Source organism: Prinia subflava, chromosome 11 (assembly GCF_021018805.1).
Source record: "Prinia subflava isolate CZ2003 ecotype Zambia chromosome 11, Cam_Psub_1.2, whole genome shotgun sequence".
NCBI classification, from domain to species: Eukaryota; Metazoa; Chordata; class Aves; order Passeriformes; family Cisticolidae; genus Prinia; species Prinia subflava.
Window position 1 is genome coordinate 2,362,257 of NC_086257.1, and position 24,779 is coordinate 2,387,035.

General features: G+C 44.7%; 1 protein-coding gene across 6 annotated transcripts in view; it reads right to left on the reverse strand.

The window, feature by feature from the left end:
• Positions 1–480: 480 nt before the first annotated feature.
• Positions 481–24,779, reverse strand: part of YEATS2 (YEATS domain containing 2) — a 48,172-nt gene continuing 23,873 nt past the window's right edge. For 3 of the 6 annotated variants that reach the window (XM_063408786.1, XM_063408783.1, XM_063408784.1), the window contains 18 exons: positions 24,140–24,247; positions 22,500–22,661; positions 21,078–21,336; positions 20,162–20,323; positions 19,135–19,259; positions 18,631–18,786; positions 17,734–17,907; positions 16,862–17,060; positions 14,149–14,280; positions 13,813–13,902; positions 12,711–12,822; positions 11,465–11,538; positions 10,404–10,483; positions 9,295–9,496; positions 7,721–7,947; positions 6,591–6,665; positions 5,138–5,211; positions 481–4,069 (listed from right to left, as the gene is read on the reverse strand). In XM_063408786.1, the coding sequence (XP_063264856.1) occupies positions 3,961–4,069; positions 5,138–5,211; positions 6,591–6,665; positions 7,721–7,947; positions 9,295–9,496; positions 10,404–10,483; positions 11,465–11,538; positions 12,711–12,822; positions 13,813–13,902; positions 14,149–14,280; positions 16,862–17,060; positions 17,734–17,907; positions 18,631–18,786; positions 19,135–19,259; positions 20,162–20,323; positions 21,078–21,336; positions 22,500–22,661; positions 24,140–24,247 (2,520 nt within the window). In that variant the 3' untranslated portion in view covers positions 481–3,960. Of the gene's footprint in view, positions 4,070–5,137; positions 5,212–6,590; positions 6,666–7,720; positions 7,948–9,294; positions 9,497–10,403; positions 10,484–11,464; positions 11,539–12,710; positions 12,823–13,812; positions 13,903–14,148; positions 14,281–16,861; positions 17,061–17,733; positions 17,908–18,630; positions 18,787–19,134; positions 19,260–20,161; positions 20,324–21,077; positions 21,337–22,499; positions 22,662–24,139; positions 24,248–24,779 lie in introns of those variants that run through there. The other 3 variants (XM_063408785.1, XR_010081658.1, XR_010081659.1) reach the window with 3 other exon arrangements.

The window sequence follows — 24,779 nt, forward strand, 5'->3', positions numbered from 1 at the left end:
CACGGAGACGTGGACATGGTTAACAGTGGGCTTGGCAGTGCCTGCTGGACTTGGTGACCTCAGAGGTGTTTTCCAAACCTAGTGATTCTGTGGTACATTATCCTGACCCACATGAGGCACGTTACTTTCTCCCGAGTCCTGAGAGTGACAGCGGCTGGGTGGGTGTCTGGCAGCTGGCCAACCTCAACCTTACTTTTCAAAAGTCTTCCACGAAAACCAATGACTAGCTATTTAAGCAGGCTGCTCTGAAGATGAAAGGCTGGAGGAGCTCAGCTCCTGGCTTCCCTTCCCCCAGCTTCCAAAACAGGAGCTTTTTAAAATAATGAGAAAAAGGGGAAAATTACCTTTTCCCTCAGATCAATTCCTCAACTACCAATTCTTATCCAGAACTAACTACAACATTCTGAATACACAGAGCACAAAAATATCTGTGGATCTGGAGAAACTTCGAGTGACAGTTGACAGTCAAGACAATCCTAGCACAGCTAATAAAAGAATTTATTGTAAACATACGTATATTACACAATTATACAGTATAATACAGATAACATGAAGGATTTAAACACTCAGCATTACAAACAGGGGCAATATCCGTAAAGAGATCTTAAACTTTTCAGAAAGCCAGAGAAATATACCATAACATTTCAACACACCGCACCTGTAGCATTCCACAAACACCTGAAGGGATGTGTGAAATTCCACAACCTCTATCTTATCTCCAAGCAATTCCCACAGGAACTTCTCATCCACAAATTTTTCTCCCACCACTATTCAAAATGCAAAGAACTTGTTGCAACAACATTTCCTACATCTGAAGAACTAAACAAATGTGTCATTTTCTATCTGCTTTTAACAGTTTATTTTTCTTCAGCAAACTTTATATACTAATAATATAGCATCTCCTAGGAGAATAACCTGTGGTTGCTCAGAAATGTAGCAATAGATTTCCACTACAAGAACCCCGTTAAGAACAAGGGGTCTGTACCTGCCTACTTGAGGGCCAGGTTCAGGACTTTTTCTGAAACTCCATTCCTCACAGAAAAGCAGGACACAGGCAAAGAAGCCACAATTTGCAAACAAATGCCCAAAGATGAGTTCCTGCATCCTCAAAAGCTGCTCTGGGTGTTATCAGCATCCCAGAAACAAAGCCTGCAAGAGGCAGGGGCTGGAAATGCATGTGTACAGAACCACAGAACATGCTGAGTTGGAAAGGACCCACAAGGATCACCGAGTCCAGCTCCTGGCCCTGCACAGGTCACCCCAATCCACATCACGTGTCTGAGAGCATTCTCCAAATACTTCTTGAACTCAGACAGGTTTGGTGCTGTGCCCACTGCCCTGGGGAGCCTGTTCCAGTTCCCAACCACCCTCTGGGTGAACAATCTTTTCCTGATATTCCACCTAAACCTCCTGTAACTCAGTTCATGCCATTCCTTCAGGTCCTCTCACCAGTCACTGGTGAGGAGACTGGTACCTGCCCCTCGGGAGGATGCTGAAGACCACAATGAGGTCTCCCCTCAGTCTCCTCCTGGCTGAACAGAGCAAGTGACCTCAGCTGCTCTCCCTACAGCTTCTCCCCCAGACTCCTCGCCATCCTTGTGACCCTCCTTTGGATGCTCTCCAAAGCTTAATGTCTTTTTTTTATATTGTGGCACACAGTACTCGAGGTCACTGCAGATCACAGCATGACTGAGTTTGCCCAAAGGCTGTTCCCACAGAACTTGCAGGCTGTCATGACAGTGACAGGGATCCTGAAAGTGCCCTTCTTGTTCATCAAGTGTTCAGGGATGCCTGAAAGCAGTACAGACCCCAAGTTCACTACAGCCTCCAAAGCAGGGAACCTGCAGCTCCCCAGCTACCTGGATTCCTCCCAAATCAACACTGAGCTGAAACATAATCACTGCTGCTCAACCCCATCACACTGACCTCTGCTGATAAAGTAATGTCAGGGCTAAGCTGTGCCCTTTCCTTTCACAGGCAATCCTGCACTCAGCTCACCCGAACAAGCCAGGATTAGCTTTTGAATCCTGAGCATCTGTAATGTCCTTCCTAGGGGGCATTTAAGTCCTTCTCTGAATGCTGTTTGGATTTCATCCATTGGTCCCATTTCCTAGATTCAGGGGTCAGGTTCTGCCACTCTTATATTCAACAGAACTGCGGCTCCCTGTTACCTGTGATGAACTGAGAGGGGCTTTCCTGCAGACCTTGGTTTTATTTAAGGTAGAGAAGACAGGTGGCATCCCATCTGAAGTACACAGTGCTTTCTTCAGTTTATCAACTGCATCAAACTTACACTACTCTCCTTCCAAGTCTGAAACCTCTAACTGAAGCTTTTTTCACAATTCCTGCATGTTACTATAGTAAACATTGCCTGTCTTCTAGCCCCAAAAAAGCACCAAAAGATGACATTCTGCTCCTACCCCAGGCCAAGAAAGATAACTGTAGTTTAATGTTAATAAAAGGCTTTGTATTGTCAAAGCACGGCACCAACGAGAGCGAGGCCTCAGTACACCCCTGTGAGGTAGGTATCCTGCTCCCCATGCTCAGAGCTGGGGAAACTGAGGCACAGAGTGATTAAATCAAAGGCCATGCAGCAGATCAGAGACCCAACTGAGATCAGCGCACTGCAGGTTCTGGCTGTTTGGCCCATGCTCCACCCATGACAGCACTGCCAGACAAAACAAGCATGCTGAAAGCACAACAGTCCCACAGCAGTCCCACCAGCTTCACAACGGCTTGTTCACACTGCCAGCAAGCACCCATGGGGCAGGACAAAGGGGTGGTGGATGTGGGTGGTCAGGATGTTGTCAACAAAGCTTTCCTCAGCAAGGTGTTGATAGCCAGGCTGCAGACACGTCTCCCTCACCAGTGGCCTTCCTGAGACAGCTTAAGTGCTTGGGGTTAGTAGCAGAACTTCTTCCTGCAGTCAAGACATCAGAAGATCTCCCCATGAGCAGAAAATCTTTGATTTTTCGATCCCACCAGGCCTCTCTGCGTTGAACAGAACTTAATCCAAAGCAGTGCTTCTCCCACTTTAGCAGTTTAGGCTGAGACTTGGCAAACGCTGCTACAACATTAAGACTTGTACAACACCGCTGGCCATCTGCCCTCCAGCACCCTTCAAACCTTCTGGCAGCCTGGGGAGGCGCTCGCTGGGCGAGCGGAGCCTTTCAGCCAGCCCAAGCCCACAAACCCTGAATATTGTCTTTGTTCCTCTCCCTTCCCATGCAGGACAAGTGGTCAGGCAAATCTTCCCAAGCCTGATCGTGGTTTGTTTGTCTTGCCTGAGGATGTGCCATGCCAGTCTACCCTTTCCAAGGTAACTAAGAAAGGTGGCACCTGACACCTCCTCTAGGGAGGAGGCAAGGAATTTGGTTAGGTGACACTTAGCTGAATAAGCTGCTGACAAACCTACCCAGCTGTTTTCTCAGTCACACACATCATGCTCAGGCAGGAATGGCCAAATTTGCTGCTGGCATCAGCGCTCTGCTCCCCCAAATCCACCCATCTACTCACACGGCCTGCCTTACAGAGCTGCCTTAGACTTATCCCATATTCAGAGTGCCAAAGCAAGTGCCCTGCTCACTGCATGGGGAAACCAACTCGTATGCAGACTGCATTAAAAACCATCATTTCTCATCTTAAAAACCAGTTCAGTCTCATCAGCAGAGCCGTCTCAGAGGGACCAGGCCTGTGGAGTCTCTCACAGCTAGCAACTTGATGCAAACTGACAATGTTTGTTCAGCCACTGAACATACACTTACCAAGTAAACACTGACATTTAACAACTTGATTTGGAACAGAGCATCATTTTGTTGCATTAAGGTGCATCTTTAGTTGGAGGTAACAATCTAGTAGCCCAATGTTATAAGTGTAATAGTGTCCTACAGAAATGCTGGATTTGTCAGCCCAACTTCAGTCATAAATCCACCTTTCCTGTAGCACCTTCTCTGCTCTACTTCATTGCTCCTCATTTAGTATCTTCATATGTTTGTTTGTGAGGAAGTCAAGAAACGGAATATTACAGATGGCTTTGTGAATATTCATCACTGTGATCTCTCTTGGAGTCCTGCAGGGAATGCAGCAGAAATGCTATTATAACACACAGAAAACCACATGTCCATAAAGCAGCAAGTCAAAAATAACAATCAAAGCAAAAAAGGATATAAGAGCAGGTGTTAGAGTAATGCAGGGAAAGCATTAAAATATCACAGCACAAAAAAAAGCCACTCAAATGACTAGGGGGAACCTCTTGGGCATTGGACAGGAAAATCAAATACTGGAGTATGAATTCTTGAACTTGTATAGCATAATTGTTGTGTATGTACTTCTATATATAACATGTATACATACCTTTTAATGTATTATGTAAATATTTATATATTGTATACAAGTGAATACTTAAACTGAGCATTTTCTTATAGTGTTTGGGGTTTTTTAAATCAATTTAAGCTATCCCAAATCATGCTGCTGAACAGAAATCAAAATGTGGCCTAATCATTAGATATTAAAAAAAACCTTCTTCCCAGTGAGGGTGCTGAGGCCCTGGCACAGGGTGCCCAGAGCAGCTGTGGCTGCCCCTGGATCCCTGCAAGTGTCCCAGGCCAGGCTGGATGGGGCTTGGAGAAACCTGAGATACTGGAAGGTGGCTCCGCACATGGCAGGGGATGGAACAAGATGATTTTTAAGGTCTTTTCAATACAAATCATTTTATGATTCTATAATAATCTCTCAGCATTTGAGGCAAAAAAGTGTGTAACAGTAAAAAAAAGGGATTATTTAGGTTGTTTAAGTTCTGGTAGGCTATGGCTAAGCTGTCTACACAGCAGAGATGGACAAGAGTGAGCAGGTCCCTCCAGTGTGGCTCTGCAGAAACAGGTCATCTGCCTCTGAGGCATGGCAACACCAGAGAATCCTGCCTTGGTTTTTAATGTTTGTGTTTGTGTTTCCATCCTTTCCCACTAGGGAACCACAAAATGACAAACCTCTCTTAAGGCTTGGTTCTTGTCAAGAGTACAGTCCACAAATTCCCTCAGTCTGGTGGTCTGAGCCACACAGAGCCTGACTGAATTCCCGAAGCCATGTCACCCTCAGGGCCGTGGTGGCAGTGAGTGGTGGCAGGCAGCCCGTGCTGTACCTGTTGTGAGGAGCTGTCTGGTACGCCACAGCCAGCGCCTGCCGTAGGATATCACTCATCAGCTGCTCAGTGGCCTGTGACAAGAGACACCATTAGGAGGCAGCATGACCAAAACAGCAAAGGATCTTCATATTTGCTCAAGTGTCAGTGTAAAAGCAGCTGAAATTCTGGCTGGCTTCAATCCTCAAATGATCAACATTTGAGTTCAAGACACCCAAGTGAGTTTAAGACATGAGTTTATTTAACAAAAAGAGACCCAGAAGTGCACAGAGCTCAGGCTGCAACTGCCCAGCCTATTTTCCCTCCAGACCTGCAGAGCTGTACATGCCCAGCAGGGTGGATCAAGCGTTCCAGAGCCAGAGCTTTCAAGAGCATTTCAGAACCCTTCCTCCCACACACCAGAGCTGGTGTTGTACATGGCAGACTGCAGATATTCTCCTGGGAGCCAGCACCTGCATCCCAGCCCTCTCCCTGTGGTCACCAGGCCTGTGACAGGACACCCTCACAGAAACCTCCCAGCCTGGGCAGCCACACACCCAACACTTGGCCTAACCAAGGTTCAGTCAAAAGCTAATTAAGGCTCTTGGCTTTCTGTGCTGGATCAAGACCAGAGGAGAGGTTTCTGCAACGTTCAGTGAAGAAAGCTGGCATAACTCTACAATTGTAATGCAGCAACCTGATGGCTGAAATCTGTGTCTACAAATGGATTTATCTGTATCAGAGTTCAGCTCTGGCAAATAACAGGGAACAGAACAGGCATGCACTTGAGTGCGTGTGCCACCTGGAATCAATCAGCTTTTGCAAAACTCATCTTCTGATAAGCTGCAGTCTGTAAAAACAATCCCAAAATCATCTTTGGCATGAAATACACCAGAGTGCTGCTAGAAATAATCTGTGTTAGCCTTCAGTCCAGGCCCAAGAACTCCAGATCCCTGCTGTTCAAATTTTGGTGCAAAACCATTTCTCCGTTTTTCCAGAAGTGATTATGACAGAGAAATAGTTTCTCACACATGGCAGAATTGTTACTGTCTGCAGGAATTCAGCAATCTCGCAGCAGAGACAACCTGGGTAAAGTAACTGAGCAGTATTTAGGAAAATATAGCTAACCTTGTATAAAACAGCCAAGTCTTACACGAAGTGAAAGATTTCCCCCCCAGTTCTGAAGAGAAGGACAACGCAAGAAGTACTTTCAAAATTACAGAATGAGTCAGTATCTTAGTGCTGGTGAGAATTTGCAAATCACTATTCTGTGTTCAAGCCAACAAATCAGAAAACTGAAAACCCACACTAAAGTGTATAACCCTCTTTGGGCAGCTATGCATCTATCCATGCAGAACGACAGACTTTGATTTGACAAATGCACATAAATAAAGATATTCCATCTCTTTTTCTAATTGCTTTATTAACTACTTAGTTAATACAGACAAGCCCTTCCTGTGAAGTAATTTCTTACCTTTAAAATCATATCTTCTATTACAGATGCATAAACATTCTTTTGTACCTCAGTAGGTTGAAAAGAAATCCCTATCTATAAAATACAAGACAAAAAAAAAGAATTAGTATATCAAAAAACACAACTCACATTGTACTAGAATTAGATAAGATTAACAAAAAAACCTCTATTACAAAGGGTAATTAAAAGAGAAGCAAGTAGACATACAGAGCTTTCAAGCAGTATAATCTCAGACTTAATTTAAAAAAAATCTGGGTAAAATTAGCATAGCCTGCAGAAATCCTCTGAAAGTCAGAGGAAACAAAAGCAGGTTTTAGTTTTAGTTTCAGAAAGTCCACACAAAACCCAGGCTGCACTGGGTATCTTCAGGTTGAGAATGGAAGCCCTATTTTAAAACTGTACATATATTCAATCCATCTACTCATCACCTTTCCTGCACCCAACCGTGGCCACTGAAACCACTTTAAACAGTACTCCCGGCACAGGAGTTCCACATCAAAGGAGTGTTTCATCCCTCAGCTCCACTCTCATTGTGCCCGTGCCTTTGTCACCTATGGAGCAAGAGACCAGACACACTGCAGAACCAGGGATTTGTCCCTTGGTGTCAGCAGGTGAGGTGGGGACGGGGATCTCCTCTTTCTCCAACAGCTGCTCCATGCAAACCCCTCCTGCTGCCATGGTACACTCTTTCCTACACGCCAAATCAGTTTACTCTCTCTCATGCTGCCATGAGAAGATTGCTGAGTTTTCAGCTCCTTTTCAGGAACTATTACACAGCATTGGTCCAACAAGTCCACATCTTTCGCATGATGGGACAGGAAGAATTCAGTGCTGGTGCTCCTCATCCTTCATTTATCCTTCCTTTTAGCCTTTCAAGATGGTTTTTCTGTACTGAACCCTGCAAAACAGCTACTCTGAAGTGAGCTCCCAGCTGGCATTCTTCCCTTTCCCCTGCCAGAACTGGCAGCTGCATGTCTTGAGTCAGAAGGCTCAATTTTTCCAGGGTATGCATGAAAAATTTCATTTAAAAGTCCCAAGGCCTATATAGATGAAAGAAATGCAACTAAATAAATGTAAGAGCACAACTAGCTTAACAACAGTTCTAATTAGCTTTATGATTCACTTATTACCTTCTCAGCAGTATCCCTCACAAACTCTGATGCAGGCAAGGAAGCCATGTAGAACTTCATCTCTTCTTGCTTCTCCTCCTGTTCTTTCTTAATGTTTATTTTTAATGGCTCACTAAAGTTGAGAATATCTACTTCCTCTTCGTGTTCTGGCTCTTGTTTCAGAAATTGCTGTAGTTCCTCCAGTTTTCGGCACAGCTCCTCACCACTGCTGTAAGATGAAGGGTATTCTGAAATAGAAGCAATCAATTAAACACATGATAGGTTATAGAAAGCTGTTTATAAACAAATGAACACTCAAAATATGGTAAGAAATTAAGGTAATTGCAAGTTATTTTTGTAGTGCCTACCAAATATAAGGATGAACAGAAATGCAAACAGTCATTGAGAGCCTTCTAATTATATCTTCATGACACTCATGGTTCTCTCCCACATCTGCTCCTACACCAATCAAGGAGGCTGCATTTCACACAAAACCAGGCTCATGTCAGTCTCCAAAACATTCTCACAGAAGCTTTTTAAGCTTTTTGGCAACTGGCAAATCAGTCTGATGCTCTTCAACTTGCTTAGAGAAGTGGAGCTTTTACATGTAGGCAGCATGTAGTGCTAAATCATCTTTTACATTGTGACAAGCATTATCTTGCTTCTTAAGAAAAAATCAGTTTCACAGTGGAATGGCAAAAGGGAACCTCTTCTCTGCATTACTGACACAAGCCAGTAAAACCTTCAGTGCAAAGCTATGCAGTAAACAGTGCTACTCTTCAAAGACAAACACAAATACAGTGATGTAGATAAAAATATTTTAAGGTGGATGTAGGCTTGCTTTCCACCTTCAGCAGCTGCAATGCAGGGCCAGATTTTACAACATATAACCAATTCCATACACTTCTGTGAAATACCTTAAACCCTTGTATGATCAGAACAGAAAAACATTCAGCTTTTGGAAAGCGATTATCTGAAGGGGAAACAGGAGTGCTTAACTGTGAAGAATCAGTGAAATTAAATATGTGATTTTAATAAATACTGAAATGAACTGAGCAGATTCTAGTGCTATGCTAGTGGAACAATGTAGCAGCTGTAATACATAGCATGAAGCTTCACACGAGCCAATTCACCTCACTTTTGGAGGTAACTTAACCCCCACTGAGCTCCACACTGCCACTGCCAGGTTTGGCTTTTTTTGTTCTGTACCTGAACTCATTCACAGTGTTTGCATGGTAAGTCTTAACAGAGGCTATGCCTACCCAAGGGCAGAAATGCCATTACTCCCTTGCTTACTTTGTGTATCCACTTCTAAATGATCACATTGTGGAGCAAGGATCATCTTTCAGGAGATTCATCTACACTGAGCCTCCAAGGGCCCCAAAGCACACCAAAAACCAAGGGAAGCCCCAGAAAGACACCAGGACTGACAGGGAGCAGGGACAGCCACACTCACAGGCCTGCCCTTACCATCTCCAGAGTGAATGAAGTGAAAATAAAGGAAGCAGGGATCCCCCTCTCCAGATGTGCCTGTACACAGGCATTTAATGAACAGTGTCCTTGGCAGAGAGCAGCTCCTGTCCCTCCACACTCACCTGGCTCACTGTCTATCTGTGTCAGCACGTCCTCGATGGAGTCCTCCTCGCTGCGCAGGGTCTCGGGGTCAGGGGGTGTGTAGCCATGGCACCGACACCAGTGCACCACGTGCTTTGTTTTCAGGGGGCTGATACTCTGAAACCTGGGGTGCTTCTCTACGATTTCCTGCAGGATCTTTCTCACTGTCAGTGCTCGTTGCCACTGTGACCAACCAAAGAGAAAGCTCATCACACTGGCTAGAACATTTATGGTTAGCTTACAGCCCAGAACCATCATCCAGGTTGCAAAGGAAACCAAAAAGGAACATGATTTTCTCAGGAGTCAGACTGAATTCTGACAGGTCATTTAAACTTTGCTTTATCATCCAAAAACCAATCCCAATAAAAGGGACACACATTTACAGGGGCCTAGTCACATTTGTCTTGACTTGAAATGTTTCATCTCCCAAGTAACACCAAAGATGGCATGGTGCAAGAAATCCACTAGAGCAAAATATGTTCTTAAAATCTGGTTAAACTCTTTGATCATTTAAGCTGGCAACAGCAGAGGATCTAATGCAATGTTAACACCTTCCCTGTAAAATTCCACAGCAAGATGGCAAAGTTATGAAGAAACAGAGGGAAACCACAATACAAAAGGTCCAAGTTAACTGAAATATTTATCTTTGGTGAACTGACAATCTATTTCAGCACTAGTAGTGCTTATGCCTGATCCCTCAATTTTCATCCTACAGAAAGCAGACACAATCCCATAACAAGACAGATAAAGTACGTTGGGTAAATTCCCTTGACTGTAACATGCCACAGAGGAGAGATGAGGATAAAGCACTATCAGTTTGAAAAAAATTAGAGCTTTAAAACGCTTCAAAAACCATCTTACTATAAATAAACTGAAAAATGACCTTCAGCACCCTTTCTGCTTGAGAAAGCCTGTGAACAATAAACTGTCTGTACACAAGTCAGTGCACCTTGCAGTAAGGAATGCTGCCATTTAAAGTAACAGGTTTATTCAGAAAACAAATCAGAAAACAACAAGGAAAGTTCTACACTTCTGAAATCCTTCTTGTGTTCCTAGTGACTGCTTATGAAACACTGGAGGAGAGAATTACCTCAGCTGCCCTCCTCTTCCCGATGTTCCAGCTGTAATACTGTTCCACTGAACTGGCACAAAAAGAGCTTACATCCTCACCTGAAAAAACACAAAATCAAAAACTCTATTAAATTTTCAGTAAGTGACGTAAGATGAATTCTAGGTTTGATGTTTATTTAGCAAAGAGGAGGAGGGAAATACTTTTCATGCTCACAGGCTCAATGACTGCAATCAATTCTTACAAATGGTGTGATCCTTCCAAGAGAGACTTACTCTGGTTTTTGAATGCAAAACCCTCTTGGTCACACACACAGAACCTGTAGCTATAGGCTGCTTTAAGCCTCTTTTCCCCCAAAAAACTCTATTATCTAGACCTGTAAGTCTAAGACAAAGTATTTTCCTTTGGAAAACTGGATTTTTTTTTTCCAAACACATTACAACATAAAAATGAAACAACAGTGAAAAGATTTCCTGGCAAAAGCATGAGAGCTGCATGTGATGAAAGCTTTACTGTGCCTCTCACTCCTTCTGCTGCCTCTGCTTGAGAGGGTCTGCTCTACCCAGACTCCAGGACTGCTCATTCAAAGTGCAATAATTACCAAAGAAACCTGATACATTTTCATGAACATGAGTAAGAGGAATGAAATAATAAAGTACCACACAAGATTAACCCCAATAACAGACACATTTCAGTGCTGAGCTATGTTACTGTATTTGCCAGCTGGATGAAACCCTAGTTTTAAATTTAAAAAAAGAAAAAAGAAAAGCAAAAAAGCAAATCCATTAAGGGCAGACCAGGAAAAAGAAGACCTACTTGCAGCCATTATGTGAAGAAATACAATCTATTTCTAATAGAAAAAAAAAAACAACAGATGAAAGATTTTAACTGTTAACAACACATTTGAGTTTACTGGAAGAACCTAATTCTAAGCATCTTCAGAGTAACCCCTGGGGTAAACTCTCTTGGAGAATGGCTTCAGTTCATTTCACCTTTTAATAACTTCTGTGGCTACAGAGTATGCAAGGCATTCTGTTGATACACTGACAATACAGAGCAAAGCCTTTTCATTTACTGCTTACTTTTTTCAGCAATTAATGGAACCTTCTTCACTATTGCAGTTAAAAGCTGCTGGATGTTCTCCAAATATTCTATGCTGCAAGGGATAAAAAGAATCACAGTGAAGATTGCTGTTGGATGCAATGAATCACAGGTTTCAAACTCACTGCATGGTTTAAAGTCTTTGGCTCCAAGGCATTACAAATAGCAGCGTGAAGATAAACTGTTACACCCCAATGCAGAGAAGGTACTCAAACAGCCTTTCCTCTTGCAAAAACGTCCACATCTGAAGCTGCATTTGTCAGGCTGAAGAGACTGAAGACAGGCTTGGAGAAAATCCCTGCATTATCTCACAAGCTGCAACATGACTTTGAGGGGCAACTAGTGTTTCCAGTAGGAAACATGGGAAATTTTGTATTTATGGGACTTGACTTAACCAGTCATAGGCTATTAAACTGTCAGGAACTTTATTTTCCAATAGTTATCTTATAACTAGTGTAATTTTCAGTGTGTAGTGACTGAAGATTTATTCCTGTCTTTTACACACACTCCTCATCAGGGTAGTGTCTGCAGGGATACACTGAGGTAACAAAACTCTACAAAACACAGAGACAAGAAAGTTGGAGGAATCAAGAGCAGAAGAGACATCCTACACACTGCAAGAAATATGCAGAGGAAATTCTGCAGTCTGAGTTCTGGTGAAGAAACACTAACAAGTACTTGCAAAAGCATCACAAACAAGACACTGCATTTCACAGCATCCAGTGATTGAATACTCATTATTATTTAATTCTAACTCTGAAGCAAAGCAGCCCTCATACTAAGTAATTAAACAAGTATCTGAGCTTAACAAGACTTGAGAGTTCAGAAGGTGGACAGTTCTACTTATTTCAGCCCCTTTTCAGAGCTGCATTTCACTGTGCAGTGTGACCTGACCAAGGACACACAGTGGCAATGGGACTTATCCAAGCAGAGGATGAGAAAGAGACTTTAGCAGCTTGTGATTTTAACAAAGCCCAAAACAACTGCAAATCTTCAAATAATGTCTCCCCTTTCATGAACTGTGCATACAAATCCATGCACAAATAAAACGTTGCCAACACTGTCTGAAACAAATGCCACCCAACAGGATTAGAACAGATACAGCAGTGTATGGGACAGATTTTATAATGTATTTCTAGGTCAAAGCACCTCACTCATCCCTAGAACCATCTCCATTTCCCCAGCACTTCAAAGATCAGAAATCCTTACAGAGAAACAAACAATTACTTGATAACGTAATTCCCAAGTTCAGAGCTCTCTTCTGTTTTAACTGCTGCTTGGCCTTCTTGGGTACCCACGGAACTGCAGTTCTGTCCTGTTGAATCAGGCTCCATCTTAACTTCAAAGAAACAGAATACATTTTAAGACAGAAAGTTCAGCCAGCTTGACAAAAGTACCAGACAGTCTTGTGAGACTCCAGTAAGACTAGAGGTCTTACATAACATCCCTTCATTTATTGTTTGCATTCTCATTGCTAAGCATGAACACATTTGACCTTCAATTTTGCTGAAAGAGACCTACCAGAACATGTTCCCCCCCACAAATTTCCACACGCTCACATCTCATCCTTCTCAGAAAACCTGCATAATCAACTGTACTTTTGCATATGACTGCCTGATCTACACTGAACTGCCTGGCCAGTCTGCAAACAAAGACCAGGATAGAAAGCTACCAAGTTTTAACAAGAAGTGACATTTCAAAGTGACAACTTTTTTAAAGACATCACTGATTCTGACATGTGAACTTTCTCACGTCTATGACAGAACTCTGGTGAGACAGAAGCAGTGAGAGATGTGCCGAACCCAAATAACCAGACAGTCTGGTCACAGCTGGGATGGAGAGAGACACAACAGTTCTGCCAGAACTGGACTTTAAGTGTGTCATCTCTGCCCCATGCTTTATTCTGGGAAGGATTGTGTGTGTCTCCTTCCTCCCTGTGTGCACAGAGACACGTGCTGTCTGCATCTAGTGCTGCTGAAAAGCAACCTCCAGTACAGGCTGAGAACAGCAGGACCTGGGGTTCAATACCTGCTGCTCATGGCAGTTCTGCAAATATGGCCTGAAACAATGAGTGTTTAAGGTACTCCTTGTAACTTTCTAGAACATTCACATTTTTCTCTGTACTCGTCTATGCTGTGGGATTTGTTGAGGGGGAAGTCACTGTTAAATTCCTAGTCCCCATGCGTCATTCTCACTTGATTTAAACTCTAATAATAATGGAAATAAAGGAACCCACAGTCATGGAGTCTACTTTCATAGTCAGGCCACTTGCATAGAGCAGCACCAGCTTTTTTTTTACTACCTGTCTTACTAAGAAATCCCTTTTTACCTTTGGCAATGGATGCCGTGGAGGGACTGGGGACAACTGTACTCGCTGCTGTGACTGCTGAAATTTTGCTGGTAGAAAGTGACTGTAGCACTGGAAAAAGAAAAAAAAAAGGGAGGGGGGCAACAAAGAAGAAGAGAAAATCAAATTCATACACTGCAACAAATTAACATTTTCAGAAGCAACACACTCTTTTTGCAGCACAAAGCTTAGGGATGAATTCCTTGCTACAATTTCTTCTATCTCTACTTCCGACCATGTATGCCAACAGTGACCAAGTGCTACCCTGTGTCAAAGGAGATTTCCAAACACCATCTGTCATCCTCCTCTGCCCTTTACCTTTGTTCATAGGCATGAGTATTGTCTGAACACCTCCAGAAGCTGTGTTTACACCGAGCTGTTTAAGCTGGCTGGGAACTGTCAGAACAGCCTGCTGTGGACTAGACTGATTTGAGTGGATTTTTAGCAACCCTGCAAGAAGAACGGAAGACAAAATGTTAAATAAAACACACCAGTTAGTTTTTCTCCAGCTACTTCTCTCCCTTTCAGCTTGAAGCAGGGTGGCATGTAACCTAGCACTGCCACCCTCTTAACAAGCCACAGTTGGGTGAGCTGTCAGGACGAGTTTGCACTGACACAAGCGATGGCTCGAACGCTGTAGTGCTGCACCGCAGCGTGCACACTCTTACATGCTGCACAGCACTCTGAGAGTTGTAAAGCAAATCTCCTCATTACCCAAGGAATCTTAAGCAAAAGTTGATGTAACAAACCTTCCGACTGAAGCAGGCTCAGCAGAGTAAAACACTCTTGTCAGGACCAGACCTTGTTCTCAAGGCTGTGGTAAGCCAGTGAACTACAGCTCTGTTGTACTCACACAGCTGCTCTCAGGGAGGTATCCCAGTGCCACTCACACCTCTGCAATTCAGCTTAGCAGCACCCACTGCACTCAGCAGGGCACAATCAACCCTGTTCCAACTGTGGGACAAGCCCAAGGCTGCTGTGCAGTAGGTCTGACAGAGGACACACCTGAACTGAGTGTTGTGAGTCTCTCTGCAATGTGCACTGAGCACACCCCTAAGGATGGCTAATCAGGCTGGAAGTGCATTAAACTGGAGACTGAACTAAACCCCTGATTTTAGTCAAGGCCCAAAGAACAAGCAGAACACTCAGATACCAACAGCATTATCAATGGCAGCACTCAGTAACTCCAGGAGAAATCAGCACGACTCCAAGTTGTGCCACAGTCCCATGGGTGAGGCCTGCTCATCACCTGACTGCCAGCTCTCTCCTCCACAAGGAGATGTCATCTCCTTCTGATGACACCCCAAGGCACCACAGCCAGCACTCCAACACTGTGACTTGGGCCTATGTCCATCCTTTCTGCTGGTAAACTGGACATTTTCCATGTAATTGTACTCATTCTGTAACTAACTTTAGTTCAGATTGTGGAAATTTAGCAGGCATCTATTTTAAACCATTGACAACAATAAACTTCTTAGTCTCACCATGGCAATTTTGTACCTATGATTTGTTTTGACATTAGTAGTAGTAGTACTGAAACACAGCTGCCTTCCAAGCAGTAAACATGCAAGTTCTGGTGAAGATGTCTTGGTTTTTCAGGATGCCCAGCACGGCTCAGTTAAGCTTTCACCTCCAGGCAGGAAGGCTCACCTAGTGCCACCCCTTCCTTTGTGTCAGGAATGGCACTGATGTGTCAGGGCAGGACAGGACAGCAGGGGGCACAACAGCAAGGCTGTTAAGAAGGGACCTTTCAACAAATCCTATCAGCCTGGTGGGTGGGCAGGCTTGGTAACAAGGGAAAGTTTGAAATCCTTTTCAAAACGTTGCCCTTAAAAGCACAAATGTTCAGAATTCTAACAGTTTTGAGTTTTTCTTTGTTATTACGTTGAAATAACTGTTTTATAGCCACTGTTTTTTCTGAGATTCTTGAAGAAAGAGTTTTCCACAATGAAGTCAATGCCTCAGGTTATAAAAAAATGCCCAAAACAAAATCCAGACAGCATTCTGACACCTAAATGGGAGTTTTCATCTGAAAACTATTTAGTATGGCTTATTTCCTCCAAAAAACCCACCTGGCTGCTTTCCTTGCAAAGAGAAAAATACTGAATTGCTTCCTGCAGGATTCTGTCAGTCTTAGCAGTCTATGCTGTTTATTTTCAAGCTCTGGGTAAAATACACCCATGAGAAAGGAGAAGTTTAAGTCTGACTAGAGAGGAAACAAGAAGAGCTGCTTCAAAAAGACACTGTCAGATGAGCTCAGTGTCACTTTCTCTTTTCTTACTCTGCTTTCACTTCACAAGAAACCCCTTCAAATGAACAGAACATGCCAGCAGGTAAATTAATCTAAACAAAAATTCCCACTTTTAACTCATAACTCTCAGACCTGCTGTATTTGCCTTCCCTGACAAGAAAGATGCTGGAAATACAATAAAACTAAATAAGGAGAATGCCCCTTCACGTAAGGGCAGCCCAATTTAATTACCTCATTTTTATTAACTTGAATGATCCAGATCCAGCCTACTCCACTGTACTTAATGAATTTTAACTTCAAAGGCTCCAGTTCCCTCTAATCAACATCTCTCTCTTCTTCAATCCCAAAAGAGCAGATGCAAAAAGCCTCTGAGACAAATTCTGCTCATTCTCTGTGGACAGTAGTGGAGTTTCACTTTCACAAATGAATCAAGTCTGTAGTACTGCTGGTATCTCAATAGTGACACACTCTGCTCCTGACAGGCAAAATGCATCTTCCAGTGAAAACTTGGCATGAAAACTGAAATCCCTCTCCAATACCAAAGGGCAACTTGTGCTGTTATTTGTAACAGATACAGTCAATATCAAAAGGATGCCAGATCATTAGAAATTTCCTCGGCTAAGCCAAAAGTTACACTAATAAGATATTTTAGAAAGCATGACTTTCACACACTCGCAAATGCAGGTGACTCAATTCTTCCATTTACAGTGAAGACATGTACAGAACTCACACCTGGATTCTGACTTGCTCTAGGAAAGGAGTGAAGACGGAGTTTAATACCTGATACTGTAGCTTTTCCTGTCACAGGCGTTGCTGTAGTCATCAAGGAAGCAACACTTACAACACTGGGAGTCGCAGCCTTATTCACTGCTGAGGAAGTGGACTGGCTCTGGCTTACACAGATCTGGTGTTGCTGTCCAGGAGTCTTTGCTGCTGGAGCTCCAGAAGATGATGAACTGGAAGCTGCATTATCTGTTTGCTGCATAAGGGGCAGAGGGATAACAAATCCCTTTTCATGTCACAGGTGATTCAAAACTAAGCACAACAAGGTAATACAAGTCATGAAAGTAGCAAACCCAAATTTTTATCTATCGATTGTTTGGATGCAAGAGATTCTCAAGCTCACATCCAAAAGCCCACACACAATGAGGGCACATACAGAATGGAGGCTGTGGCAGCAGGGCATCAACTCTCCACAGGCATTTGGGAGGCACAGATCAGGGGCTCACAGAAAAAACCAGGCTCAGAGTGAATTCCACTCTTCATTTTGCTGCCTCCTTCCCTCTCCGTGCACTGCAGCTCCACTCCAGGTGGGCAGCCTGCATCACCCGGATTCCCTGGCTGCCTCCACTCACAAGAGCCCTCAATCCAGGAACACAAACGTTCCGTGCCCTGGGGAGGAGGGCAGGGACAGCCCCTGCCCGCAGCAGCAGCTGCTGCCAGCCCCAGCAGCTGGGGCAGCGAGCACTGTGCAGGGCTGTGCCCTCAGCAGCACAGGCTGCCTAAAGCTGCTCGGTGCAAGAGCAGAGCCTCCAGCAAGCTGACTGCAGGGAACACCAACAGGGGAGAGAGGCAGGACAAGTCCTTCCCTGGGACTGGTGTGCAGGAGTGCAAACCCTGCACTACACAACACTGGCAGGGCTGTTTCTCACCTGGGCCACCCCGTTTGTGGGGAGGGCCACGGCAGGAGCAGCAGCCGTGGTGATGACACCTCCTGACACTCTCAGCACAGTGGTGCCAGGTTTGGAGAGCTGGGATGAGGCAGGCACTGATTTTATGGACCCATCTGATATTTTCACCAGTGAGGTCTGTCCACTGGATGCAGCCTTTGAGAAAGAATGCAGCATAAGGAAATCAGTGTATTAGTTAGGGTTTTAAATTATTAAAAAAAAACCAAATCAAAACAGAACAACAACAACAAAACAAACAAGAGAAATGTTTTTTATACTACTAGAAAATATTTTCAAAATACTTTTGAAAAAATCAAATTCTGGCAATAATTGCTGGAACAAAATTATCACCTCAGAAATCAACTTTGTAAGTGTTGACTGGGCAAATATGTCTATCAATCTTGAATTCTGGATAATCAATTGCAAGTACTCTTGGGGCATTTGAATTTCATAGACTACTTAGTACTTTTTAAAAGAAGAACCTTTGAGGGGTACCAAACCCAAAGATTTTTAAGAGCTTTAGCAGGTGACTCATTTCTAAAGTTCAACTGCTTAAGCACACTTTGCACCTGGCTCTATTCACTTCTCCAACTCCATTTCACTAAGAAATCCCAGAGCCCATTTACAAAGCAGCAACCACAAGCTTACCCAGACTGCAAGCTGACCTTCTCTGAGAAGAGAAAGTTGGAAATCTGTACTGTGAGGAAAGCAAGCCTTTGTGTGCTTTCCTCATCGTGGTACAGCCAGCACCACAATTGTACAAAACCCCACATCAAGCCAAACAACTAGGAAAGGAAACGCTCTCAATAATGTGTGGCCGTGGTTCCTGTACTCTATCTGACAAAACCAGTAAGAGAGAAACACATCATTGCACATTACCTGTGTAAACAGAGCTGTTTTCTGTCCCGTGATCACTTTTAGGGCTTGTCCTTGTGTGGAAGATGCTCCAACTCCTACACTGCCCTGAACAACTGATGCTGGAGTCAGCTGCTTCCCAGAGCCCTGAGGTGAAGGCTGGCCAACCAGAAAGGTGCCCTGCTCCAGAAGGAAATCGGGGGTCAGCACTTTGAAACACACTTAAGAGACAACAGAAATCTACCAGTGTCAACAACAGGTAAGAGCTTGTGGCTATAATGCAGCCACAAGAAGATTTCATCTTCTGAAACAAGGCCCTGCTAACTACACTGGATGCTCCTGCACTAAGGGCTGGGTGCAGCCTCCGTGCTGCAGAACACCCTCTGATGGAGGCAGAGCAGAGACAAGAGAGACCCAGACACCCAAGTCCCAGAACGTTTCATGTTCTCCAGAAGCATAGGACATCCACCTAACACCCCTGCAGCCCCAATGTCACTGTGCTTCCACTGAGAGGCTCGTGCCACTCACCTGGGGTGTCTGCTTCAGGATGTAGGAGGTATAGGTGAGGTGCTGGGACAAGTTACTGCTTGTGCTTTGGGTTCCTCCTCCTCCTCCTCCTCCTCCACTATTCGTAGAAGAACCAGACTGCAGACCTGTAACCAGAGGAAAAGACTTGACCCCTTGGTAATCAGACAGTGCCAGCTGCTAAAGCATCCCTGTATATATAGGTACTTGAAAAGACTTTGCCAAAAATTTAGTGCCACATGTTTTGCAGCCAAGTAATGTTATTACTCAGTAAAGAAGAGTTCAGCTGTGCTCTCTTACAGCTCAGCTAATGCCATGAACAAGAGGAGCTGCTGGGGAGATAAGGAGGGCTGGTGGACAAGCAAAGCTCTTTTCAGGCTGTTCTGAACTTACTATGAAATAAAAATGCTGTCCAACAAAAGAACAATCTTTTCATCACTCTTATGCTGGTTATGGACGTGCAGCAAAAGCTCTGCAAACACTCAATCTCACTGGCTTCTTCATTTTAATTTCACTGGCTGTCAACACCATTTTGTTCACAGAATAACAGATCATGGACACCAAGCAGTGGTAATTTGCAAAGTAACACTTTGATATTGCTCTGTCTGCAGAAGGAACAGCCTGAACAGTGACTTTTTGCAGTCTCTCATTAAGAAACACAGGTAAAAAAATACTCATGGCTCTGTCATAGATATCACAAGTATCTGATCTTCCTTGCTGCCAATGAGATTATCAAAGTTGGACTGCCCCAGCTGCAGGTATTTCACTGGGAGTTCCATCCACAGGCCTATTAACCAAAAAAACATTTCTGCATTGACAGCACAGCATGAAAAGCAGCTCCACTGAAAACAAAAGCCACTTGAGGGGTTTCATCCTTAAAAAGCACCACCTATGGGTTGCTATGAACAAAGAAACCCTATCCCATTAGGGATTTCCACAGCACCAGGATGCTTTCTAGCAAAAATGCCAAACATATTAATTATGTAGTGATTACATGATTTAACTCATTAGATATCCCTGCAAGACTAACTGGCATTATTTGTGGCTCGCAGTATGGCTCCTTGGGGTATCAGCAGCAGTTTTCCTTTCCCAGAAGGGTTCTTGCTGTTGGTGGTGAGGTACAGCTTGGTGCCTGGTGGTAAGTTTGCCAAGTTTGCCAGGTTTGTGGCTGGTAACTGCAGTGTAGCCATCACTAGAAAGAGAGAATAAAAAGGAATAAAACAGCTGCTTGCAGAAAGCAGTATGCACTGAAATCTGCACAGGATGGAAGTGACATGCAACCAGCCCTCAGTAATCCCTACTTAGCTGCTCTAACCGCAGATTAACTCCACAGTGATGCACAGACACTTTTTTAATAGCTCTGGAAACAATCTCTGTGTGCAGTCCCACTTGTGGCTGCAGGCCAAAGCAGCTCAGCTGTGGGGGCTGCAGGCTTCCTGCAGCCCCAGGCACCGCACAGCAGCTTCCCAAGAGCCCAGAGCCCCTGCCTGTGCTCAGCTAAAGCAGCTGTGTGCAGAGGCAGACAGTGGGCCTCTGCACACCCTCCTGTACCTGTAAGCACTGGGGAAGACGTGGGGATGAAATTGGGACACTTTGGGCTGAATGAATTGGGGATGAACTGGGCTCTGGCTGGCTGGATTCATAGGAAAGGACCATAATGCCAGTCAAAAATGTGAGACCTGGCTTCATGAAAGGTCTCTTGAACATTCCCCAGTGTACCCACCTGTCTCCACTCCCTGAACACTGCATGTTTTAAAGCACTTGTGCTCCCTCCTCCCCCTTACGGATAATGAATTAGCGTTTTCTTTATTATTCATCTCAGCCTGAATTTTCCTACAGAGCTCTCTACTCAATTCCAAGTTTTCCAATCACACACACCTATTTTGCAGTGGAATAAATCATTACAGACCCATCACTAGGTGTAACAAGATGTAAAATCACTCTACCTGAGCCTTGAGATGTGCTTTTCAGAGTCCCTGTGGAAGAAACTTGCGCCTTTGTTATGGTCTGCACGGGCTGGGCCACAATTGTCCCTCCACCTCCACTCACGATGGCTTTGGCTACACCTTGAGTCACAACCTGCTTGGAACCAACAGCCTTTGCTACTGAGGAGCTGGACTTGGCCACGAGGATCTGACCACCACTTATTGCCACCGCTTGTTTCACTGTCGACTGCAGCGCGGAGCCAACCGGAACGCCAACGACCTGCAACAAACGGGATGGGATGGGATGGGATGGGCCCTGCTGGCCACAGCCAGCCTGGGAATCCTGCCTGGCACACCACCCCATCTCCAGACACTTCAGGACGTGCCTGGTCACGAACAGAAGCTCTTCATTCAGGAACAAAATTAAATCGGCAAGAGGCCAATCCCCAGTAAAACGATAAACTGTTAAACCCAGTCAGGATCTCAGCGCAACCACTAAAGATTAAGTTCATTCAAATCACAGGCCAATTCCTTTTTTTCTGATTTATAAGCAATGGCTTAATTCCAGCTGAAGATAAAGCTTGCCTTGGTGAATTAAGAGATGTAAAAATTCAGTTTCAACACATTCATGGGAACAGATTCCCTGGGAAAACTACAGCCCCAAAGCAGAACCCACAAAGTGCTTCAATTTTATGTGTTGATGATAACAGCAGTGGAATATGAGTTTTTGCATACCTGCTCAAACAGGCAAGAAACACAGCAAAAAGAACAAGGAAATGTTGCAAATGCAAAGAAAGTATTTCCTTATGCAAACATGAAAGTTCTGTATACAATCTCAAGTGCCTGGCACGTCATTTGACTCTGTCCACAATGGAAAGAGGCAAGAATGGAGACAATTTCTGACACATCTGTCATCTTGTCACTGAACTGTGCCTTCTCAGAAGCTGTGTCACTCCTGTCAAAGCAGGGCTGCATTGGCACGACTCCTGCAGTAAAACACTTGACTTGCCACTCAAGTAGGACTGCTTTCACCTAATGGAAGCTTCCACCTCACTCCCTGTTTGTGCTGTTCTTCTGTGTTGCAGGCCTGCATTCCTAGGAAAGAATTCACCTTCCCCCATGGAAAGACCTGGGGGAGTTTCAGCAATAGCTGCTGATGGCAGCCAGCCTTCTGTGTTGACAGTCCAAAAGCACCTGCACCCCACTGCTGCATGGGCTTGGGCAGAAGCAGGAGATGTCCCTGCACACCGTGAAATGCAATGGTGCCTGCTCAGCCTGCTCCCTCCCCAGGCACGACATGCAAGCAGGACAGGAGCCACTGTGCAGGCAGGAACCCAGCCCCCCACAGGGCTGTCCCCTGGCAGCGGGGCAGGAGCAGCCCCGAGGGCTGCAGTAACCCCACGAGAGGCTCCCAGCAGCCCGGAGACCCCCGTGTGCCCGTACCTTGGGCTGCAGTGTCCCCTCGCCAGCGGGTTTCTGCGGGGACAGGGCCAGCATGTGGCTGCCCTTGACGGTGACGTACTGCTGCAGCGAGGGCTGCGCCGCGCCCGCCGCCGGCACCGCCGCCGCCTGCGGCAGCTCCCCGGGCTCCTGCTTGATGATCACCTGCACAGGGGAACAAACAGGCACAGGAAAGCAAACACCTTCAATGCCTTAGGAGTTCAGCTTCTGTGTTTTTCAAATCCTGCACTGCATTAGTGTGCAACTCCTAACTCCATACAGAGTGTTAGCTACTGTCTTCACACTTGGGTCAGACACAACAATCCCTCTGGGCCTGAGATCCAAGGACACCCCACAGCCTCAAGCCCCAAAAGTATAAACAAAAGTGAATTGGGGGGAGCAAACTGGGGGTAAATGACTTCAATACCTGAAGCTGTAATTGGAGCATTAACCCCTGATATGGGAATGGACCAAACTTAGAATTGTCTGAAAAACTCGTGACCATCATCCACCTTGGGTGCAGCCTCTGGGAGGCTCTGAGTGCCCAAGGTGCATCTGTTGGAGGCCTTTAATAAACACCCACTTTATTCTCTGAATCTTGTCCAGCCCCTGTTCCAGGCGGCCGCTCCAAGGTATCACCCTCAGCCATGGAAGCCTGGAGGCTGCTTGTGGAGCAGCCTGTCTGCAGGGAAGGGCAGCACACTCTGAACTCAGACGTGCTGCTCACCACCACCGGGCCTCTCTAACTCAGCTCCAAGTGAGGGCTGCTCCCACACAGCGTGTGGGGTGCTGGCACAAAGTGACACAGTGACAAAGCAGTCCCCATTTCAGAGTGGCCATGGAAATTACAGCAATTGCTGGTAGTGTTACAAATACCACTCATCCTGACAAGAGACTTGGCCACACCTGACCTCTTCAGACCCTGCATTTCAGCACAGAGCCATGACACTCGGAAGTTTCAATTTCATGTTCTGAACCTGCTTTTTATTTCTATCCTGCAACGTTACAAGCAGTACCTATAGACACTATAAATGATCACAGCTGACATATACACATTCTCTTGTGTGTCTGTTTTATGTTTCCCCTGGGACAGCCCTACATCTAAACCCTAAAGGCAGCAACAGAGACAAGCCTCTTTGGGGTCTTTTTTCATGTTAGATTGTTGTAGGTACTGAAACTGGCAGGAAGCATTCTTTCACCTTTTACTTGGATCACCTAACATTGCCAGAAACAATTTTATATTCCATGTGGTAATATTTAAGGAAACACAGTCAGAAGCAGCAACATCTGAGATTCACAAATCACTGTTAGAATTTTATAAGAAGCTCCTGACAGAGCTATTGCAGTTTACTTCTACTGCATCCCATAAAAAATAGCTTTTAAAATATCAGCCTGAACACAATAGTGATTCAACAAAGAACCCCAGAAAGGATGGAAGAGGCAATAAAAGGCAAGATCCCAGGTACAGCAGAGCCACAGGGAAAGAAAAGAAAATGAGACACATTTTTGAGAGATGCTACAGAGCCCTTAGCAGCAAGATACATTGGTTCCAGTAAGATTTTTACAGGTACTGGTTTCTGGCACAAATCAGCATGAAATGACACTGGTGGGCTGCCTGTCCCAGCACAGAGTCAGGAGGGTACCTTTGTGAAAGCTCCCAGTCCTCCGGTGACCGATTTGGGGCTCTGCACCTTGGAATGGCTCCCAATGGGACACAGGGGTGGCATGGTGGCAAAAAGAGAATCCTCCTGCTGCAAAGAAGAAGACAGGGTGCAAACATCAGTGATACGTCCAATAAAAGAAATAAAACAAGTGACTGCTAATAAAGGGCAGCATGGACCATCTGGGCAGGCCAATTACCTGTGCAAATAAGACATTTCCAAAAATCAGTCAACACTCGAGTAAAAGGAGTCAAACTTTCTTAACATAACCCACAAAGCAAATTTTAGTTGCGAAGTTACATCTCCAACAGCAGTATCTGTTTCTTACCATGTCATACACAGGCAAAAATATCGACTCATGTTCTCTGATCAATTTTTTAATATAAAAGTATTTCACTTAAAATTCCAATAGGCTGAGGGGGCATCTTATCAATGCATACAAATACCTGCTAGGAAGGTGTAATGAAGGTCAGGCCAGACAACACTCAGTATTTCATGCAAGGACAGAGTCAATGGGCACAAACTGAAATACAGGAAATGATAAGGAAACCCTTGTTGCTGTTGTTGATGGTGACCAAACAAAGTAACAGGCTGGTCAGGGAGGCTGGGGACTGCTGAGCCC